Below are 17,816 nucleotides of genomic sequence, written 5' to 3'. Positions count from 1 at the left end.
TTGTGTCAGTGGGGAACGGGTACGTGAGGAAGCTAAACAGTGGATGAAAGAGTAATGGAACGGAGAAAAATCTGAGACGATTCTGTCCGACGCTGGGGTGGCATCCGGTGTGGCTTAGTGGATAAAGCATCAGCACATAGAGCTGAAAACCCGGGTTCAAATCCTGGCGCCGGAGAGAATTTTTCTCCGTTCCATTACTCTTTCATCGTATGATGACGCAGAATATCTGCATGGAAATATCATACGTACTTCGGTACATTATAATAATATATACGATATGCGTAAATCACTTCGTGATTTAAGACAGCGCTTATTCCTTCGGATCCTGGCCAACTAGTCACTCATAACGAGTGCACCTCAGCACATGTGTGGACTTCGGTCCTACATTCATAGACATCTATGACGTAGTGCAGAGGGCGGCCACTAGAGGGAACCCAAGAGTTGGAGGTTAATCTGAGATGATTCTGTCCGAAGCCGGGGTGGTATCCGGTGTGGCTTAGTGGATAAAGCATCAGCACGTAGAGCTGAAAACCCGGGTTCAAATCCCGGCGGCAGAGAGAATTTTTCTCCGTTCCATTACTCTTTCATTGTATGATGACGCAGAATATCTGCATGGAAATATCATATGTACTTCGGCACATTAAAATAATATATATGATATGCGTAAATCACTTCGTGATTTAAGACGGCGCTTATTCTGTCGGACCCCGGCCAACTAGTCACTCATAACGAGTGCACCTCAGCACATGTGTGGACTTCGGTCCTACGTTCATAGACATCTATGACGTAGTGCAGAGGGCGGCCACTAGAGGGAACCCAAGCATTGGAGCTTAATCTGAGACGATTCTGTCCGACGCCGGGGTGGTATCCGGTGTGGCTTAGTGGTTAAAGCATCAGCACATAGAGCCGGGTTCAAATCCTGGCGCCGGAGAGAATTTTTCTCCGTTCCATTACTCTTTCATCGTATGATGACGCAGAATATCTGCATGGAAATATCATATGTGCTTCGGTACATTAAAATAATATATATAAACAGTGGATGGTGCAGAGATGGATGGATCTGCATAGGAAAGCATGTACAGATTTGTCCATACGCAAAAACCAACATATGGTTATTGGGTTATTTTATGGCGCTGTATCAACATCTAGGTTATTTAGCGTCTGAATGATATGAAGGTGATAATGCCGGTGAAATGAGTCTGGGGTCCAGCACCGAAAGTTACCCAGCATTTGTTCGTATTGGGTTGAGGGAAAACCCCGGAAAAAACCTCAACCAGGTAACTTGCCCCAACTGGGATTCGAACCCGGGCCACCTGGTTTCGCAGCCAGACGTGCTGACCGTTACTCCACAGGTGTGGATACCAACATATGACCACCAGGGCTGCCGACAGGGTTTTTGGACCTCTGTGCAATATTGTGCTCGGGCCAATACAGTGATGCAGCTGAAGTCTGTCATGTGCGTGATGCTCTGACAAGTTGGTATACTTCCTCACAAACCACTCATTCTCCTGCCCATCCTGACTTTCAAAAACAGTGGGACGTTATCTTTTCCCAAAAAATTTTAGATAAACTCCTTTCTTCTTTCACATCCGAACAAGACATTGCACATCTCCTAGCCCTTCAAGAGAGTGAGTCTGGAGCTTGGTTATACGCATTACCTTCTCCTCACAACGGCACCCTAATAGATAGTACATCCTTTAAAATCGCAGTGGCTTTACGCCTTGGTTGTAAACTCTGCCAGCCACACCAATGTATTTGCGGGAGAATTGCTGATATTTACGGTCATCATGCACTCAGCTGTGCGAGGAGCAAGGGTCGCATTCCCAAACATACATCACTCAATGATATCATTAAAAGATCTCTGACTTCTTGTGGCATCCTGTCTCTTTTGGAACCATCAGGTATTAGTCACGCAGATGGTAAATGACTTGAAGATCTGACTTTAATTCCATGGTCTAGAGGAAAATCTTTAATTTGGGACTCCACTTGCATTGACACTCTAGCTCCATCTCACCGAATACCTCCAGATGCACAGCATCTGGTGCTGAATTAGCCGTGAAGAAGAAAGTCAATAAATATGCTCATCTTTTAGACCTTTGGTCCTTGGAGTCATGACGCTAAAGTTTTGGTATCTCAAATCGGCCAAATTTTGATCTCCATTACTGGTGATCGCCGTTGCACTACTTATTTGCGTCAACGTTTAAGTATTGCTATTAAACGCGGAAATGCAATGAGCGTTTTGGGTACTCTTCCAGAGTCCAGCCCTTTGGACGAACTTTTCCTTCTGTAAAATTATTTATCTTTATGTAAATGTTTATATTTAGTTTTTATATGTGTAATTGTAATGGTGAAAATATTGTTAATCAAATAATTTTTTATTTATTTATTTATTTTTTTCATAAGTGTATATTATTTTTGGGAGTGTTTTTTGTAAGTAATTTTATGAGGTTGTTATTGATATGCTGAGTTACCAATTGTTCTGAGGATAATAATTATTTGCAAAACAAATAAAAGATAACCCCACACACAGATACGAATCTAAAAATATATACTTTTGTTACATTGAAAACTTTTAGAAAAACTTCATATTAGCACAATATTACGCTTCCTTTTCAGTAGGGCCTATGTAGCATGTTTCGTGAAGAAACTTTCGTCTTTTCGTTGTCGTTTGTTTTGTTTCGTTTCGTTTTCATAAAATACTATTCTTAAACACCTGTAATTTCTGACTTGCAGGTCAACATCAACAAACAACTCTCCTTGACTTCATTGATGCACAATCATCAATCATATCATCAAAATTTAAAGACCTAGCAAGATCGCTCTCCAGACCAAGGAGGCCAAGGTTACTGAGTCTTTCTTGACACATTATTACTCTGAATACATTTTTATTTCCTTCATTTTGTTTGAAGTTGGTGCGAAATTGAGAGTTGCTAGTGAAGGTGCAGAAAATAAACCAAGCCCGTCTGTTCAGGTTGTCAAAAATGAAGACAGTTCATGCTTAGAAGTGAATACTGATGGTTGTGGCTGTTTAGAAAAAATTCTTGTAACAGTAGTATTGAATCAGAACAAGCAAACAATAGTAAAAATGATGTGTTAATATGAACAAGTGAACAAATTTACCCACACCAGTTCCTAACTCTGAGTCATGGCAAGTAACATGCGACCTTGGAAAACTAAAATGTAGCAGACAAATTGTGTCATTGAATGTGTTGTTCGAAAAAGTATCCCCAACCTACCTAATAACCTTCTAAGTGACGGAACAAGAGCCTTTACTGTATTATTTTTAAAACTCAAGAATGGAGATTGTGTTCCCAGAGACTGGCTAGTGTAGAGGGAAACAAATGATTAAGTAATATATCAAGATAATATAAAAAAAAGAAAAGAAAAAAAAGAAGAAGAGAGAGGAGAACAAAAATAGCAAGTTGGTCATTTAAGACTATTTAGAAACTTCTGCAAGAGTCTAGTTCTGTTCATTAAAAACATTTCTAAGTAGAGTGTACTTAAAAGATTTTAGACTCCGACTGCTCCTGATTTCCTGTGACAAGGAATTCCAGGAACGAGCTGCGTGTATTGTGAAGGAAGCAGAGTAGAGAAATGTTTGATGGAATGGAATTGATAGGATATGGTTATGCTGTGAACGCGTATCACGGTTGTGGTGGGATGCTAAAAGTGTGAAGCGAGGAACTAGGTAAATAGGTGTGGAATTATTTAAAATCTGATACAGCAAACAGAGTGAATGAACTGAATGTCTCTCCCATAAACGAAGCCAAGATAATTGAAAGAAATACTCGGAGACATGATCATAGTGACGGCTGTTAAAAATGAAACGAACACAAGCATTATGAACACGCTGAAGCCTCAGTGACAATTCAACACTAAGATCACTATACAAAATGTCGCAATAGTCAAAGTAAGGCATCACCAGGGTCTGTATCAAGATCTGTTTCAGTTTAGGAGGAAATAAATTTTTCAGTCTTTTCAGTGAATGCAAGATTGAGAAAGTTTTCTTACAGACATATTTTACCTGTTACCTATTTTACCTATTTTGAGCGTATCTCGAAGCAGTCTTGGAGTGAGCAAATCGGTGTGATCAACTGTGAAGAAGTCTTTTTGGAGTAGTCAAGTTTGCAGTGTTTGAGTGGTCAAGTTTTACTTGGAATGATCAATTATTTGTAAAGTCTTGGAGTGTGTAAATTTTGTACCATACTGTAGTGATTAATTTTTATAACGTCTTAGTGATCAAATTTTTGTAATAATTTAGTGTAGGCCTAATCAAGTTTGTATCAGTTTGGAATTAGCACAGATTTGTAACAGGTCGAATTTCTACCAGTTTGGAGTCAGCAACTTTCGTAAGGCGGCAGTTACTAGCGTGATTAAAAGTAGCCTTTGAAAAATTTTAGTAACGTTACGAAATGTCCTTTTTTAGATGACCAACCTCATGCCACTTTGAAAGGAGCAAACTTGTTATATTTAGTAGTAAGCCATTTTTGTTGGCCTTACAATTCCAGAATTGGTAATAAGTTATAAAATCTGTTGTAATAGCTCCTAACTCTATGAGATCAAATTCAATCTCCTGTATACATGTATAATCCATTGTGCATGCTATTATATATGTTTTTCATCGGATATTTATATCACTGGAATAACTAAGTTTGAACTATTTTGCAGCCAGCTGTCTTGTAACATCTGGAGTAATTAATTCTACACCACTGAAGTCAGACATTTTCAGAGGTAGCTGAAATTTTGTAGCCAGAGTAAAGTAAGGTTTTTTGAAGTGGAAGAGAGTAAAATTTCTTAACTCTCTCAACACAATTTTTGGAAGAATCTACCTTCCTTCTTGTAAATGCAGCCATTTCATTGATCAGAATACAGCGTGAACTGTAAATGTTTTTTTTTTATCCAATGCCACCAGGTTGTCTTTTCGACATTTATGGTCTTCTCTCCTGGCCGTGGCTTAATTGTAACCCACTTCTGAGGTTGGGGCGCCTGGAAGGCGGAGTTACATTACCCCGATGATTTGATAGGATGATTATGATTATGTGGTGCCAGGAGAGGTCTTAAATCTAAACTTAACCTACAGGAATAATCCCCTTTAAGGAAAAATTCCGGTGCTCTTACCGGGAATCGAACCCGGGACCTCATGAACTATAGCCAGAAGCTCTGACCACTAGACCATGAGGCTGGTCGAACCGTAAATGTATGTGTGTGTAATTATACAGGCAAAACCGTAAGTAATGCCTTCATTTTAGGCCATTATTCTCTTAAATATATCAAACAAAAAATTTCAAAACAATTTTCCTCGTGCAAATCAAGATTTCAGGTATAACTCCCTGTAAAGTTGATTTGAATAATTTCAAGGGAAAAATTGTTCCGGGGCCGGGCATCGAACCCAGGACCTTGGTTAAACGTACCAACGCTCTCCCAACTGAGCTGCCCGGGAACTCTAGCAGACACTGATCCAATTTTCCCCTCTACATCCACAGACCTCAAAATGGGCTGACAACCATCAAGCAACCAACATTGAGTGCACACTAACTCTGTGTGACTTAAATTGTGGTTTTCTGTTAACGAACACCTATAACAAACCTGAAATCTTGATTTGCATAATACACACCACTGTTCATTACACTCAATAATGACAATTAATAATAAACACAAATAATAATAATAATAATAATAATAATAATAATAAAATAATAATAACAAGGAGCATCCTAAATTAAAATGAAGCATGGTCACTTAAAATAACATTTAAAGTAAATCTAATTTGCAGCTTAACGCTAAGCTCGAACTAAGACCCACGAGTGTGACAGGTTCATATCTGCACAAGTACCTTTCGGCACTACACTTATTTCGCTGTCAACTCACTCACTGCACTGATTCTACCTGATTTCACTAACACTTCTAACCATTTCACTGTTCAAATACTTTGCACAGCCACTTCACTGACACCAACACACTTCACTTACACAATAGACTTCACTGGCACAACACACTTCCTCACTGATAGAACACTTCAAATAACAAGATACCAATTACACCCTTGAACTAGTAAGTATAATATACTACCGTCTATTAGTAAAGTCTTTAAGTCTATTTTTAAATACATTTTTAGTTATTGGTAAAGCCTTTAGTAAGTCTGCAGGTAAAGCATTCCAGTCCCTGATAGTACGATTGAGAAAAGAAAACTTTCCAGTGTCCGTCCTCTGTCTTCTTTCCCTCAATTTATATGAGTGGTCGTTCCTTGAAGAGTAATTTGGCGGCTGCAACCTATTTTTTATTTCGCTCCAGGCAGGCCTCCCTTAAAAATCTGATGTATTTGTGTCGCTACATTCCCTGTTCATCATGAATTTTATAGAAAACTTAGATGTGACAACAATGAAGATATTTATTATTTATTTATTATTTATAAATTCAAATGAAACAGTCAACTTCATATTTCTTTCATTTTCATAAAATAAGTAAATTTATTTTTTCAACAACTGTATGCTAAAAAACAAATGTGACACTCATTTTAGTTTGAAAAAAAAATATATGTTTATTTTTATGTCCGATATATTTAACATCTTCAGTTTGAAAATAAAATATCATTCTGTTTTATGCCATACATGACTATCATTTTCAGTGCCTTAAAAACTAGACTTCTTAATTAAGAATTTACTATTTCTCTTACTGTATATTAAATTTGACACTCATAGGTTCCAAATAAATGTTGTATGGATACTAAAACTTGCTATGGATTTAACAATTACTTCTTTCCTTTACCCTTCAATATCTCCAAACCTCTTCCTTACGACTTAGTCACCTTTGGCTTGCAACTCTTCATATATAATAAGCTGGAGCTGAAATTATGGCATTTTCTAAATGTCTCAATCTGTACTGGAACAAAAGTTCTTCACAATTCCTCAACTGCTTACAGGTTTATCTTCAGCAATAACATATGTTGAACACAAATGAGAAGGTTCTCTTATACAGTTGGTTTGGTCAGTGCTCACTTAAGTTCGTAAGCAAAATGATCAAGAGCTGAAGAAGTGAATCTTCTCAAATAACAACTTATACGAAATGTTGAATCAAATGTAGTTACAGTAGAACCACAGTCTACTATATACAGTCGCGAAGCTCAATATGTAGTAAAAATGCAAACATGGGTAGTTGCCCACCACTAGGATCGCTACTATCGCCTCATCATCACAGAACTCTCCTAGCAGATGACAAAATATGTTACACTTTCGTTGTCGTGTTCTTTTCGAAAAATTAACACCTTCCTTCCATTATTGAAATATTAAATGGTTAAAGTTAATTTATTATTTTAATGAAATATATTAAATTCCACCATAAACTCGAAGATACCTGCAAGAAATAGGTTAATATTACTTTTGTTTGTGCAAAACGAACTGAAATTTACTATAATCGCTTCACTCATTCAAGATTATAGCGATAATGAACTATGAAACCAATAAATATTAATTTGCATTTCCCTTTACAACAATAATATAATAACAATAATAATGGAAATATGAATTAATGGGAGTAACTTACGTGTACCGGTACCTGTAGTGTAGGCTTACGTAGTTAACAAAGTGGGATGAGGTTAAGCAATAATAATCACACCAGAATTGGAAATAAAACGTGATGAATAAATTTTATTGTAACAGACTTACTTTTCTACATCTCTAGTAAAGTAAAAAATAAAAATAGCAACAAAATTAACAGCTATAAATAAAAACATATCCTTTGAAAAAAAAGTAGGCCTAAGTTGTCTGAAAATGTACAATTATTCAAGGAATCAGCTGATACTGACGTAGAATTAGTGCAAAGCTTTTGTTTCTCAGCTGCAGGTAATAACAGAACAGGTTTATTTGAAACATCAAATAAAGTTCGAACTGCATTCCAGACTAATTTATTTTTGTTTTCATTCATAAATTGTGTGTTTTCGAAATGAAGAGAGCAAAAATTTATATTATTATAAAGATATGCTTCATTCTTTGTCATTAGATCTTCCCTCCTGCTGTTTATTAACCACTTTTTGCATCTAGAAGTAAAATAAGAAATAGATGTAAGGATTTTTCTTCACGAGCATCAATGCGAAATACGCAACGACCTAGCACTCGATGGAAATATGACTCAGTCCACTCTAAATCCAAAGTCGACCGTGGACAGTCTATTGTTTCTAGTTGCTAACCGCTTGGAGCGCTTTATCACGAGATTTGCAAAAAATCACCTCAAGCTTCACGACTGTATATAGTAGACTGTGGTAGAACCTCTATTATCCGTGGTAATAAAAGGGATAGAATGAACAGTTAACCGAAAACATCGGATAATCCGTATCGTAAAATATTTTCGTAAATTAAATGAATAATAATTGAACTTTAGAAATTTCCTTCGTGGTCTTGTCTTTAACACGCTAGATAGTGAATCACAAGTTCACTAATTTAAGTTCGGTTGTCAATGACGTGTTTTAAGGAGCAAGGAAACTCCTTGTAATGGCTTTCAGCGGAAAGACTGGAATAGTATAGGTCTCATGATGTAGATTTACATACTTTACACACATTTTACTAAACACCTGTGGAGTAACGGCTAGCATGTCTCGCCGCGAAACCAGATGGCCCAGTTTTGATTCCCGTTTAGGGACAAGTTACCTGGTTGAGGTTTTTTCCGGGGTTTTCCCTCAACCCAATATGAGCAAATGCTGGGTAACTTTCGGTCCTGGACCCCGGACTCATTTCACCGGCATTACCACCTTCATCTCAACCTAAGATGTTGATAAAGCGTCGTGAAATAACCTAGCAAAATAAAAATAAAAAATACACATTTTATCCTTGGTTCTTATTAAATCGAGCACAGTTGTAACATTAGTTTCGTATTCCGATGCAAGATGAGCCAGTTTCTCTTTCCCCAAACCACTAAAGTATTTGCACTTTTTTCGATACTTAGCACGAACACCCTTTCTTTTGATACTTATTAAATACATTTTGTCTTTAAGTTGTACTGTACAATAAGGCAACTTGAACAGTAGACCACACTGTGTAAGTGTAAAGATTTGTAATAACACTCTAGAAAAAATATGTACTACTATAACGTACAGTAGTACTTCGTATGTTCTGTACTTACTTACTGGCTTTTAAGAAACCCGGAGGTTCATTGCCGCCCTCACATAAGCCCGCCATTGGTCCCTATCCTGAGCAAGATTAATCCAGTCTCTACCATCATATCCTACCTCCCTCAAATCCATTTTAATATTATCTTCCCATCCACGTCTCCGCCTCCCCAAAGGTCTTTTGCCCTCCGGCCTCCCAACTAACACTCTATATGCATTTCTGGATTCGCCCATACGTGCTACATGTCCTGCCCATCTCAAACGTCTGAATTTTATGGTCCTAATTATGTCAGGTGAAGAATACAATGCGTGCAGCTCTGTGTTGCGTAACTTTCTCCATTCTCCTGTAACTTCATCCCTCTTAGCCCCAAATATTTTCCTAAGAACCTTATTCTCAAACACCCTTAATCTCTGTTCCTCTCTCAAAGTGAGAGTTCAAGTTCTTCATATGTTCTGTAGCAAAAAAAAAAAAAAAAAAAAAAAAAAAACACAAAAAAAAACCAAACAAACAAAAAGAGCGTGAAAAAGACAGTCGGATAATCCGCCAATCGGTTAATAGGGGAGACGGATAATCGGGGTTCTACTGTACATTATTAAAAAGGCTGCATTTTATTAATCAGTCAAGAAACTAAAAAACTACATCGCTCTTCAAAATCTCAGCCACAATCAAGATTTAAATTCTGACAGAGCTAGCTCTACATTCTCTGAGTTTAATTTACAGTCTATGATGATGCAAATGCATCCGACACCATTTGACCTCATTAATTATCAACCCTGCACAGGCCTGGTACCAGACTTTTATCAGCTCGCGAGCGTCACCACACGTTTCACAAGTCGTCAATCTGGAACACTTGTGCATGAAACATGATAATTCCTTAGAATCTATGCATCCATTCACCGAGAACATAGACAAATTCTTTAACCTGTCAATCGCAAATGTATCACAGAGAAGCTCGGCAATGAAAATTAAACTTGACCCTTCCTTATTAAAGTGAAAGGTCACAAGATTTGGGGCAGCAGACAACAAAGCATCGATACTACGAGTGTCTGTATGACAAACCGAGACACTGAGCCTGCACAGGTGAGTAAAACTCCCTGTGAATACTCGGCACTCTAAAAAAAACGCGTTAATCATAAGCTTCTCCAGACAAGGACAGCTTTTAGGCAAATCTCCCATGTCTTCTAATTCACGCACGTCCAGAATCAAAACCTTTAGAGTTGAAAAATATGGTAAAGATGGCACACGGAATGCAGAAAGTTTAAGCTCCTCTACACCTTGCAGCAGCTGTGCAATATTGTCCAAATATATATCATTAAAACCCATATTTAAGCTGAGACGACGCAGACCTTGAAAACAATGAGGAAGTGACAGGATATCCGATGAGTCCACAACATTCAATCCAAAGTCTTGCAGATGTAAACAGCTTCTGGACCTATCCAGCAGATATTTATAACCGCTCTTTGATATCCCTGTCTTGGACACATCCAAACTTTGCAGAGACGGGAAAGTTAAAATGATATCAATGCTCTCGTCTGTGACACCTTTAGATTCACTCACATCAAGATGTGTTAATCCAGGTGCAGATTTGAAAAGAACTCTAATTATCTCATTACTGCTCCATCGTGGCACAGTAAAACATTTCAAGTTCTTCAAAGACGGCAAATTCTGAAGGAGTAAGTGTTTAAATGAATCATAACTTTCCTCACATTTTACACATGCCCTAAAAATTTTGAGCTGGGAGAGTGTGTCAATGTGATCTAAAACAGTATTCACAATAAGTATATGTATACCTAAAATATCAAGTTCTGTCACCTGGGGATGGAGTATTGCATTAACAAAGTGTTGAAGAATGTCCTTGCACGAAGAGGAATGATCAATGCAGTCACTGACCTCATCATAGCGACTGCCCAAATATTCGAGGACTTCAGAAGTGACACGGTTGGCCATAGAGTAAGGTATCTTATCATGGATGACGCATCTCAAACGTTGGCATGTTGCAAGTGCCTCCGGTAATGATGCTGAAGAAGTGCGGCAAGAGATCATAAGCCGGACACAAATATCTGACAGATACTTGGCAAGGCTGTGGAGCGACAGCTTCTCCAGATGAATGGGTTGGTTGAACAGTGGCATTTTATACACAGCTCTGTGCAAAACAGAAAAAAGAAAGTAATTTACTGCTTCGATAGCTCATATTTTACATCAAGTGGGAGCACCCACCAGAGGAAGCTAAGCAGTGGATGATGAAGCAGTATAGATCTGTATAGGGAAGCATGTTGACCTGTCCATACACCACACAAGCATATGACCACTCGCCGCCTACTAATACGATGTGTATATGCAAAATATATATACATAATCCACACCTGCGGATTAACGGTTAGCGCCTCTGGCTGCGAAACCAGGTGGCCCAGGTTCGATTCCCAGTTGGGGCAAGGGTAATTTCATAGAACACGGGCACTTGGTTGAATATAGTAAGTATGACCAACTTTTTTATTTCAAAGTTAAATGTTAGTGATCTTTTAGTGACTTTTACATGTTAGTTCTAGGTTTTTTATACTAGGTGTCGCCGTGATTTTCTTTTAATTTGATTGGTTATAGTTGTCATTAATTTTTAATGGATAATGACGTTATCAGTTGTTCTTGGTTGTTTGACGTGAGTGGTGTTACATTGTAGATTTGTCTGCATTTGTCGAACGCACATCATCATCTTACGAAAAGCCACTTTTCAGTGCCAATAATTTATTTTGTGTGCACAAGGTTGGAATTTTGAAGTAAGAGGGAAAGGAAGGAAACCGTGTTCTGAAATTATTTATTAAATTTTGTGTCGATTTTGGTTTAGTTCTTTTGCTGGTGAATAAGGATTGTGTTGAATGTTGAGGAGAAAACTGTTTTTCTGTGGTTTAAAGGAATTATTTACTGAATTTTCTGTAGATGTTAAGATGTAATAAGTGTTCGAAGAGAATTTCATTTAGTGTAAAGACGTGGTTTATTTATGCAAAGTTGACTGTACGACAAAGTGTTAGTTTAGTTCTTTGTTGCCTGCATGATTTAACTTTAGATTGCCTTAAAGCCTGTGTCATATACTGGAAGTGAAGTGGCTGGCGATGAAGACATCAATGAGAATTGAATTTTATTTGATAAGGTGATAAATTATTATGTTTTGTTTTGTGTTTTAGTGATTTTTGGGGGTAAAGTGCGGACGAAAACTGCCAGAAAAGTACTACCAACTATGAAGTTCGAATGCCACGAAACGCCAAAAAAATCAAAGGCGAAAAATTAAATATAAAGATACTAGTGAAGTGCTTTGTGTGCAGTGTGGCATTATGGGCAGAAACATGGACATTGCATCAAAATGAAGAGAAACGAATAAAAGCACTGAAATGTAAATATGGACAAGAATGGAGCATGTGAAGTGGACAGACAGGATAAGAAATGAAGTTCTGTTGGAAAGAGTGAGTGAAAAAAGAATAATGTTGAAACTGAAGGATGCACTGGAAGGAATGGTGAACAGGAAAAGAATTCGGGTCAGAATAAGACATCAGATGATAGACGACATTAAGATATGTGGATCATATGCGGAGACTAAGAGAAAAGCATATAATAGGAAATATTAGAGAATGTTGGGTTTGCAGTGAGAGACAAACCCATGGACTTATGTACATATGATTTAATTCCCAATATGCTCAGTCAATTTAAGACAGCAGTGTATTATGTAATAAATTAGAAACAGAATTTTAGTTTTGTCTTTTCAATGTAATTACAGAAATCTGATTCGAAAAAAAGGTAACATTTTCAAATTGCTTTTAGAACGAAAAGTTACATTCCTTCACATGAATTTTCTCAACATTTGAGGGACAAAACAAAACTCCTTTCAATCACTTATTATCACTGCTCTCTTAAATTGATTGAGCATATTAGGGATTAAATCAATGGCTTTCTCAAAATATGCTTTTCATACGAAGCAATTTTTATATCGAAAAGGAACCAAAAGCGAACGAAATTGTATTAAACTTTGTTGTTTGAAATAACTCAAAGAATAACCTCCTAAATTAATGACATTACTTATGTTTCCTCCTGTATATACACTTAGCGGCAAAAAGAATGGGCTGCAGTTGCAGATACACAACATTGCACATGCTCGTCTCGACAAAGCCGTAGTTCACCAGGTAACACAGAATTAAACCATTAAAATTTGCTGCATAAAAAAAAAGATATAAACAGCCTACATAGTTTTCATACTATGACTTTGTTTGTATATCCGTGATTACAATAGATTATACAGAACAGTAATGACAACGTTAATACACAAAAACTCAATCGCTGTAATCTTATTAAGTAAATCTTTACAATAGCGTTACCAAACGAACGCAGAAAACAAGATGGGACACATTCATAGAGAATTCTGAGTATATACAAGACGCACCAAAAACCCTAACCTGTGACAAATTCCCCAATACCTCCGTCGCCTCCATTTTCACATCAACTTTCGCCCCTTATTTTCGGTTTGAAATTGGACCCGGCACTCAATTTTTTTGTGATACGCGATATTCGACAGGAAGCCAAGGATATAAATAGGCCTAGGTACCTACATTTGTACCTTACCGTGCAGAAACACCAAAAGGGAAACTAACATTACATAAAAAAAAATCCAGTATACAGTATCGTGAAATTTTCTAAGTATCACGCTAAGACAAAAGAAACAGCAGGAAAACAATTGAAGGAGTATTAGCGAACTACGAAAGAACTTATTCTATATCTGTGCTAGTTTAGCCGAACTCGCCATGAACATGATATTAGGCCTACTGTTCCCATTCATTAAAATTAAAATCAAAATCAAAACTAGAGCTTTGGATTTCGAAAATGAAAATCGTTGACTTTATAAGTGATTTCTTGTTGAGATGCAGTTGACAGTATATCTAATAAAAGTCTAAACTAACGAAACCTAACCTGTTACAGATTTGTATATGCAAGGTGTGTGAGAAGTACGAAGAGAATTAGCTCATCGTTGTTTTAGCTGATGTTACAACGATATTGATGTTATCAGTTCGAGAGATTTACATTGCACTATTTGCTTCAGAAGTCGTAGTTTCGTACATTACCCTCAAATACTGTACGCCGTACAGTAACGTTGGGCAGTTCCTCACCTTAATTTATTGTAGGTAAACTTCGCAGACTGTTGAAGTTTCCTCCTCTTGTGACAAAGTTATCAGTGTCTATGCTGTGATGTCCCTTGTTCTTCACCAAGTACGGTCATTTTCTCCCTGTACTCCTGCCTGCTTCCATAATTCCGCGCTATTTGCCTTGTAATACTAAATACAGCTGTTCTCATTGCTGCCAACTCAATTCTTAAAAACCCGCTATGAGAGTGCAGAAGTTGCTAAATTGCTACACTGTCAACGTAAAATTATATTATTCTGCTACAGTAAAAAAAAATCCTGAATTACTGTACCAGCAATACACATCCCATAAATTTCACCGGCTAAACTAACACAGAAAAATCCCAGACCTAGCGAGAAAACCGGAGAATTGGCGACATTGACATTGCACGTACTTCGACAAATTATTAACCCTGAGAACCCTGTTCACACGTCGCTACTTTTTAGCTGCGCGCAACATAAAAAAGTAGCAAGCAGCAGGTTCGGCAGCCGCTACTTTTCGGGTTGCACCGTTGTTCACACGTCGCAGTACGAGAATTGTGCAGTTTTTTGTACTGCATCGCTCCAAAAGTAGCGACGTGTGACCATATCTTTAGAGCTATACTTCGTTTATTTAAAGATGAGACATGACAGGAGCGTTGCTGTCGGAAAAAAAACTCAATGTCACATAGCGTGGTAAGCCTGTTGCTATGGTTCCAAAGGTTGAGTTGTCAAACTTACCGTTCTCACGTGGCGAAATTTAGTGTGCACACAATGTTAGCATTGGTACGTTTCGTGTTTGATTCTCTGTCGATTTTTGTATTGTTTTCTTACCTTCGCATCAATTGTCAATGAATGTTTTAACGTCAGCCATCTTAACGTCAATTGATAGCTTCCACCAGGTGGCAGCATGGTGGTCCAAATTGGCAACATAGCACTGTAGTTCCAAGCTCGGCGCTTAACTCATGTCCCATCTTTCAAAAAAACAAGTATAGTAGTACAGTCTGGTATATAGTCACGAAGCTTGAGTTGTTGAGGGTACTAGGGACAATAGACTGCGCCTGTACCCATTCGGAAAAAAACAAAACCCTGTAAATTGATAATTTTGCTCAAAACCAGTGGATGCCACCCAACTTCTAATTTACTGATACGGTACCTCCAAGTCAAGTAATCGGAATATGCAAACCTATTTCCCTTTTTCTTTGGCTTCCTAGACACGCCTTCCTTGCTGGTATATTTTACGAACACTTAAAATACTTTTAATAGTAGCTTGCAAGGCCAAGATATTAATATACGAGGGGGATCCAGGAAATAACGACCGTTTTGTTGTAATAATTAAAAAAAAATATTTATTTATTTGAAAAAAACAAAGTCTGTTACATAACTGAAACTTCCTTTACTTCTCTACATAATCACCACCTACATTTAAACATTTGTCGTATCTGTTCACTAGCTTTAGAATTCCCGTGTTATACTCCTCTGCCGCCAGTTCATTAAGCCAGGTGTTCACTGTCTTCTTCAACTCTTCATCACTTCCAAAACGCGTACCACCCAGAAAGTCTTTCAGCTTAGTGAAAAGGTGAAAATCGCTAGGAGCAAGGTCTGGACTATAGGGCGGATGATCAAAGATTTCCCAACCGAATTGATCCAGCAATTCTCGAGTTGAAGCAGCAGTGTGCGGGCGGGCATTGTCGTGAAGAAGCACAACTCCTCTCGAAAGCATTCCTCGTCTCTTGTTTTGGATGGCTCGCCGTAGTTTTCGTAAAGTCTCACAATAACGATTTGCATTTATCGTAGTGCCTTTTGGCATGAAATCCAGCAAAAGAACACCTTTGCGATCCCAAAAGACAGTAGCCATAACTTTTGTGTTGAGAGAGTCTGTTTGAATTTTCTCGGTTTCCTGGATGATGAGGGATGATGCCACTGACGTGATTGGCGCTTGGTCTCTGGGGTGTTGTGAGACACCCAGGTCTCATCACCAGTCACAATTTGATCAAGAAAGGCGTCTCCATCTGTGTGATATCGCATCAAGAATGTCAATGCTGAGGCCATTCTCTGAGTTTTGTGTTGGTCACTCAGTTGCCGTGGAACCCATTGTGCACAGATTTTGTGGTAGCCAAGATGTTGCGACACAATTTCACCAACCAAAGAACGAGAAATGTCAGGAAAGGCAATATGCAATTCATTGCTGTCGTTCACTTTAGTCTTCTGTGATGAGTGATGGGCGTCCGGGTCGAGTTTCATCGTGGACATTTGTTCGCCCATTGTTGAACATTTCGCACCATTTTCTCACATTTCTTTCATTCATTACAGTATCACCATACACTTCTTTCAATTGCCGGTAAATTTCTGCAGGTTTCAAATGTCGGGCATTCGAAAATCGAATCACACTCCTTGCCTCACAGTCGGCGGGATTATTAATCACATCATTCATTTTGAAGTAACACAAAATGCACAATGGCGACTTGTTGCAACCAGTACTCACATTATGAGGACACATGTTAAGGAAGCCAGTTGACCTTCAAACAAGGAAGGGAAGTCAGCTGCGCGGCGGGTATGCGCGAACGGTCGTTATTTCCTGGATCCCCCTCGTAGCAACAGCCACAGATAAAATCGGTAGATTTTAAGAAATCTTGATTTCTGGCCGATGTCACTTGTCAAAAGAAAAAATTAATTCCAGTGTATTAAAGAATTGAATGTACCATTCTACATACTATATGATACGAAAATTTATTTTCACATACATGCAATTAGTTTACACAATTTTAAACAACAGGTTTTTGAGTATTTCCTGCAAGAAACTCAAAATAACTAATACTATCACAGTTGGATAATGAATTCGTCCTTAGAAGTTGCGTTCAAATGCCTAAAAATGCCAAACAATCTTAAGGAAAGGTAAATGTAAAGTAGCACCTTCACATGTCATGAAGACACTTGGGGAAGGTGTGGAGGTAGAGTTCCATGCTTTCTTGACCTCGGCACTAGAATGAGATGGTATGGTTGGCATCACACTCCAAAAACGCTTTACCCTGAGGAAAGACCCAGTACTCAATTTGATAAAAGGCTGAGTGAACCTCGGGAGCTTCCTGTCCATAGCCATTTGCTCTACCGACTGAGCTACCTCGCATATTAAGGAAAGAGACATTGAAATATATACCTACTTTGGAATGTTGAAAGAATAGCCTACTTTATTTTTCTGCACAGCATCGACCAGTTTTAGATCAAAAGAATGGAAGAATACGTCGAGCTTGCAAAAAGAATCCTTAAAGTTTCGGTAGTATCTGCAACCTTACATTTATAAATAATAAGTTTCTCGTTTATAATTGACATCGAATTGAAGTCAAGAAATCTCCTTCAACATATAAATAATATCCAACCAGTACGGTATAACACGTGGTTAGCACAATGATCCAGTAACAGATGTTTTTTGGAACAGCATTTTACTACCAATTGTAGATCCCCGAATTTATTATGGCACCTCTTCTAAACACTGGACGAAATTTCATTACAAAATTTCTTCCCCCCATAAAGGCTTAAATTAGCGCTAGTCAAAGACATGATGACACCCTAGACCAGGAGAGGC

General features: G+C 38.0%; 1 protein-coding gene across 8 annotated transcripts in view; it reads right to left on the bottom strand.

The window, feature by feature from the left end:
• Positions 1-17,816, bottom strand: part of LOC138692220 (uncharacterized) — a 94,614-nt gene that overhangs the window by 13,886 nt on the left and 62,912 nt on the right. For 7 of the 8 annotated variants that reach the window (XM_069815338.1, XM_069815340.1, XM_069815337.1 and 4 more), the window contains one exon: positions 9,583-11,241. In XM_069815338.1, the coding sequence (XP_069671439.1) occupies positions 9,813-11,241 (1,429 nt within the window). In that variant the 3' untranslated portion in view covers positions 9,583-9,812. Of the gene's footprint in view, positions 1-9,582; positions 11,242-14,242; positions 14,413-17,816 lie in introns of those variants that run through there. The other variant, XM_069815342.1, reaches the window with a different exon arrangement.

The sequence above is a fragment of the Periplaneta americana genome, chromosome 16, assembly GCF_040183065.1.
Source record: "Periplaneta americana isolate PAMFEO1 chromosome 16, P.americana_PAMFEO1_priV1, whole genome shotgun sequence".
Taxonomy (NCBI): Eukaryota; Metazoa; Arthropoda; class Insecta; order Blattodea; family Blattidae; genus Periplaneta; species Periplaneta americana.
The sequence above is the reverse complement of the archived record's forward strand: the minus strand, read 5'-3'. Positions and strand labels throughout refer to the sequence as shown.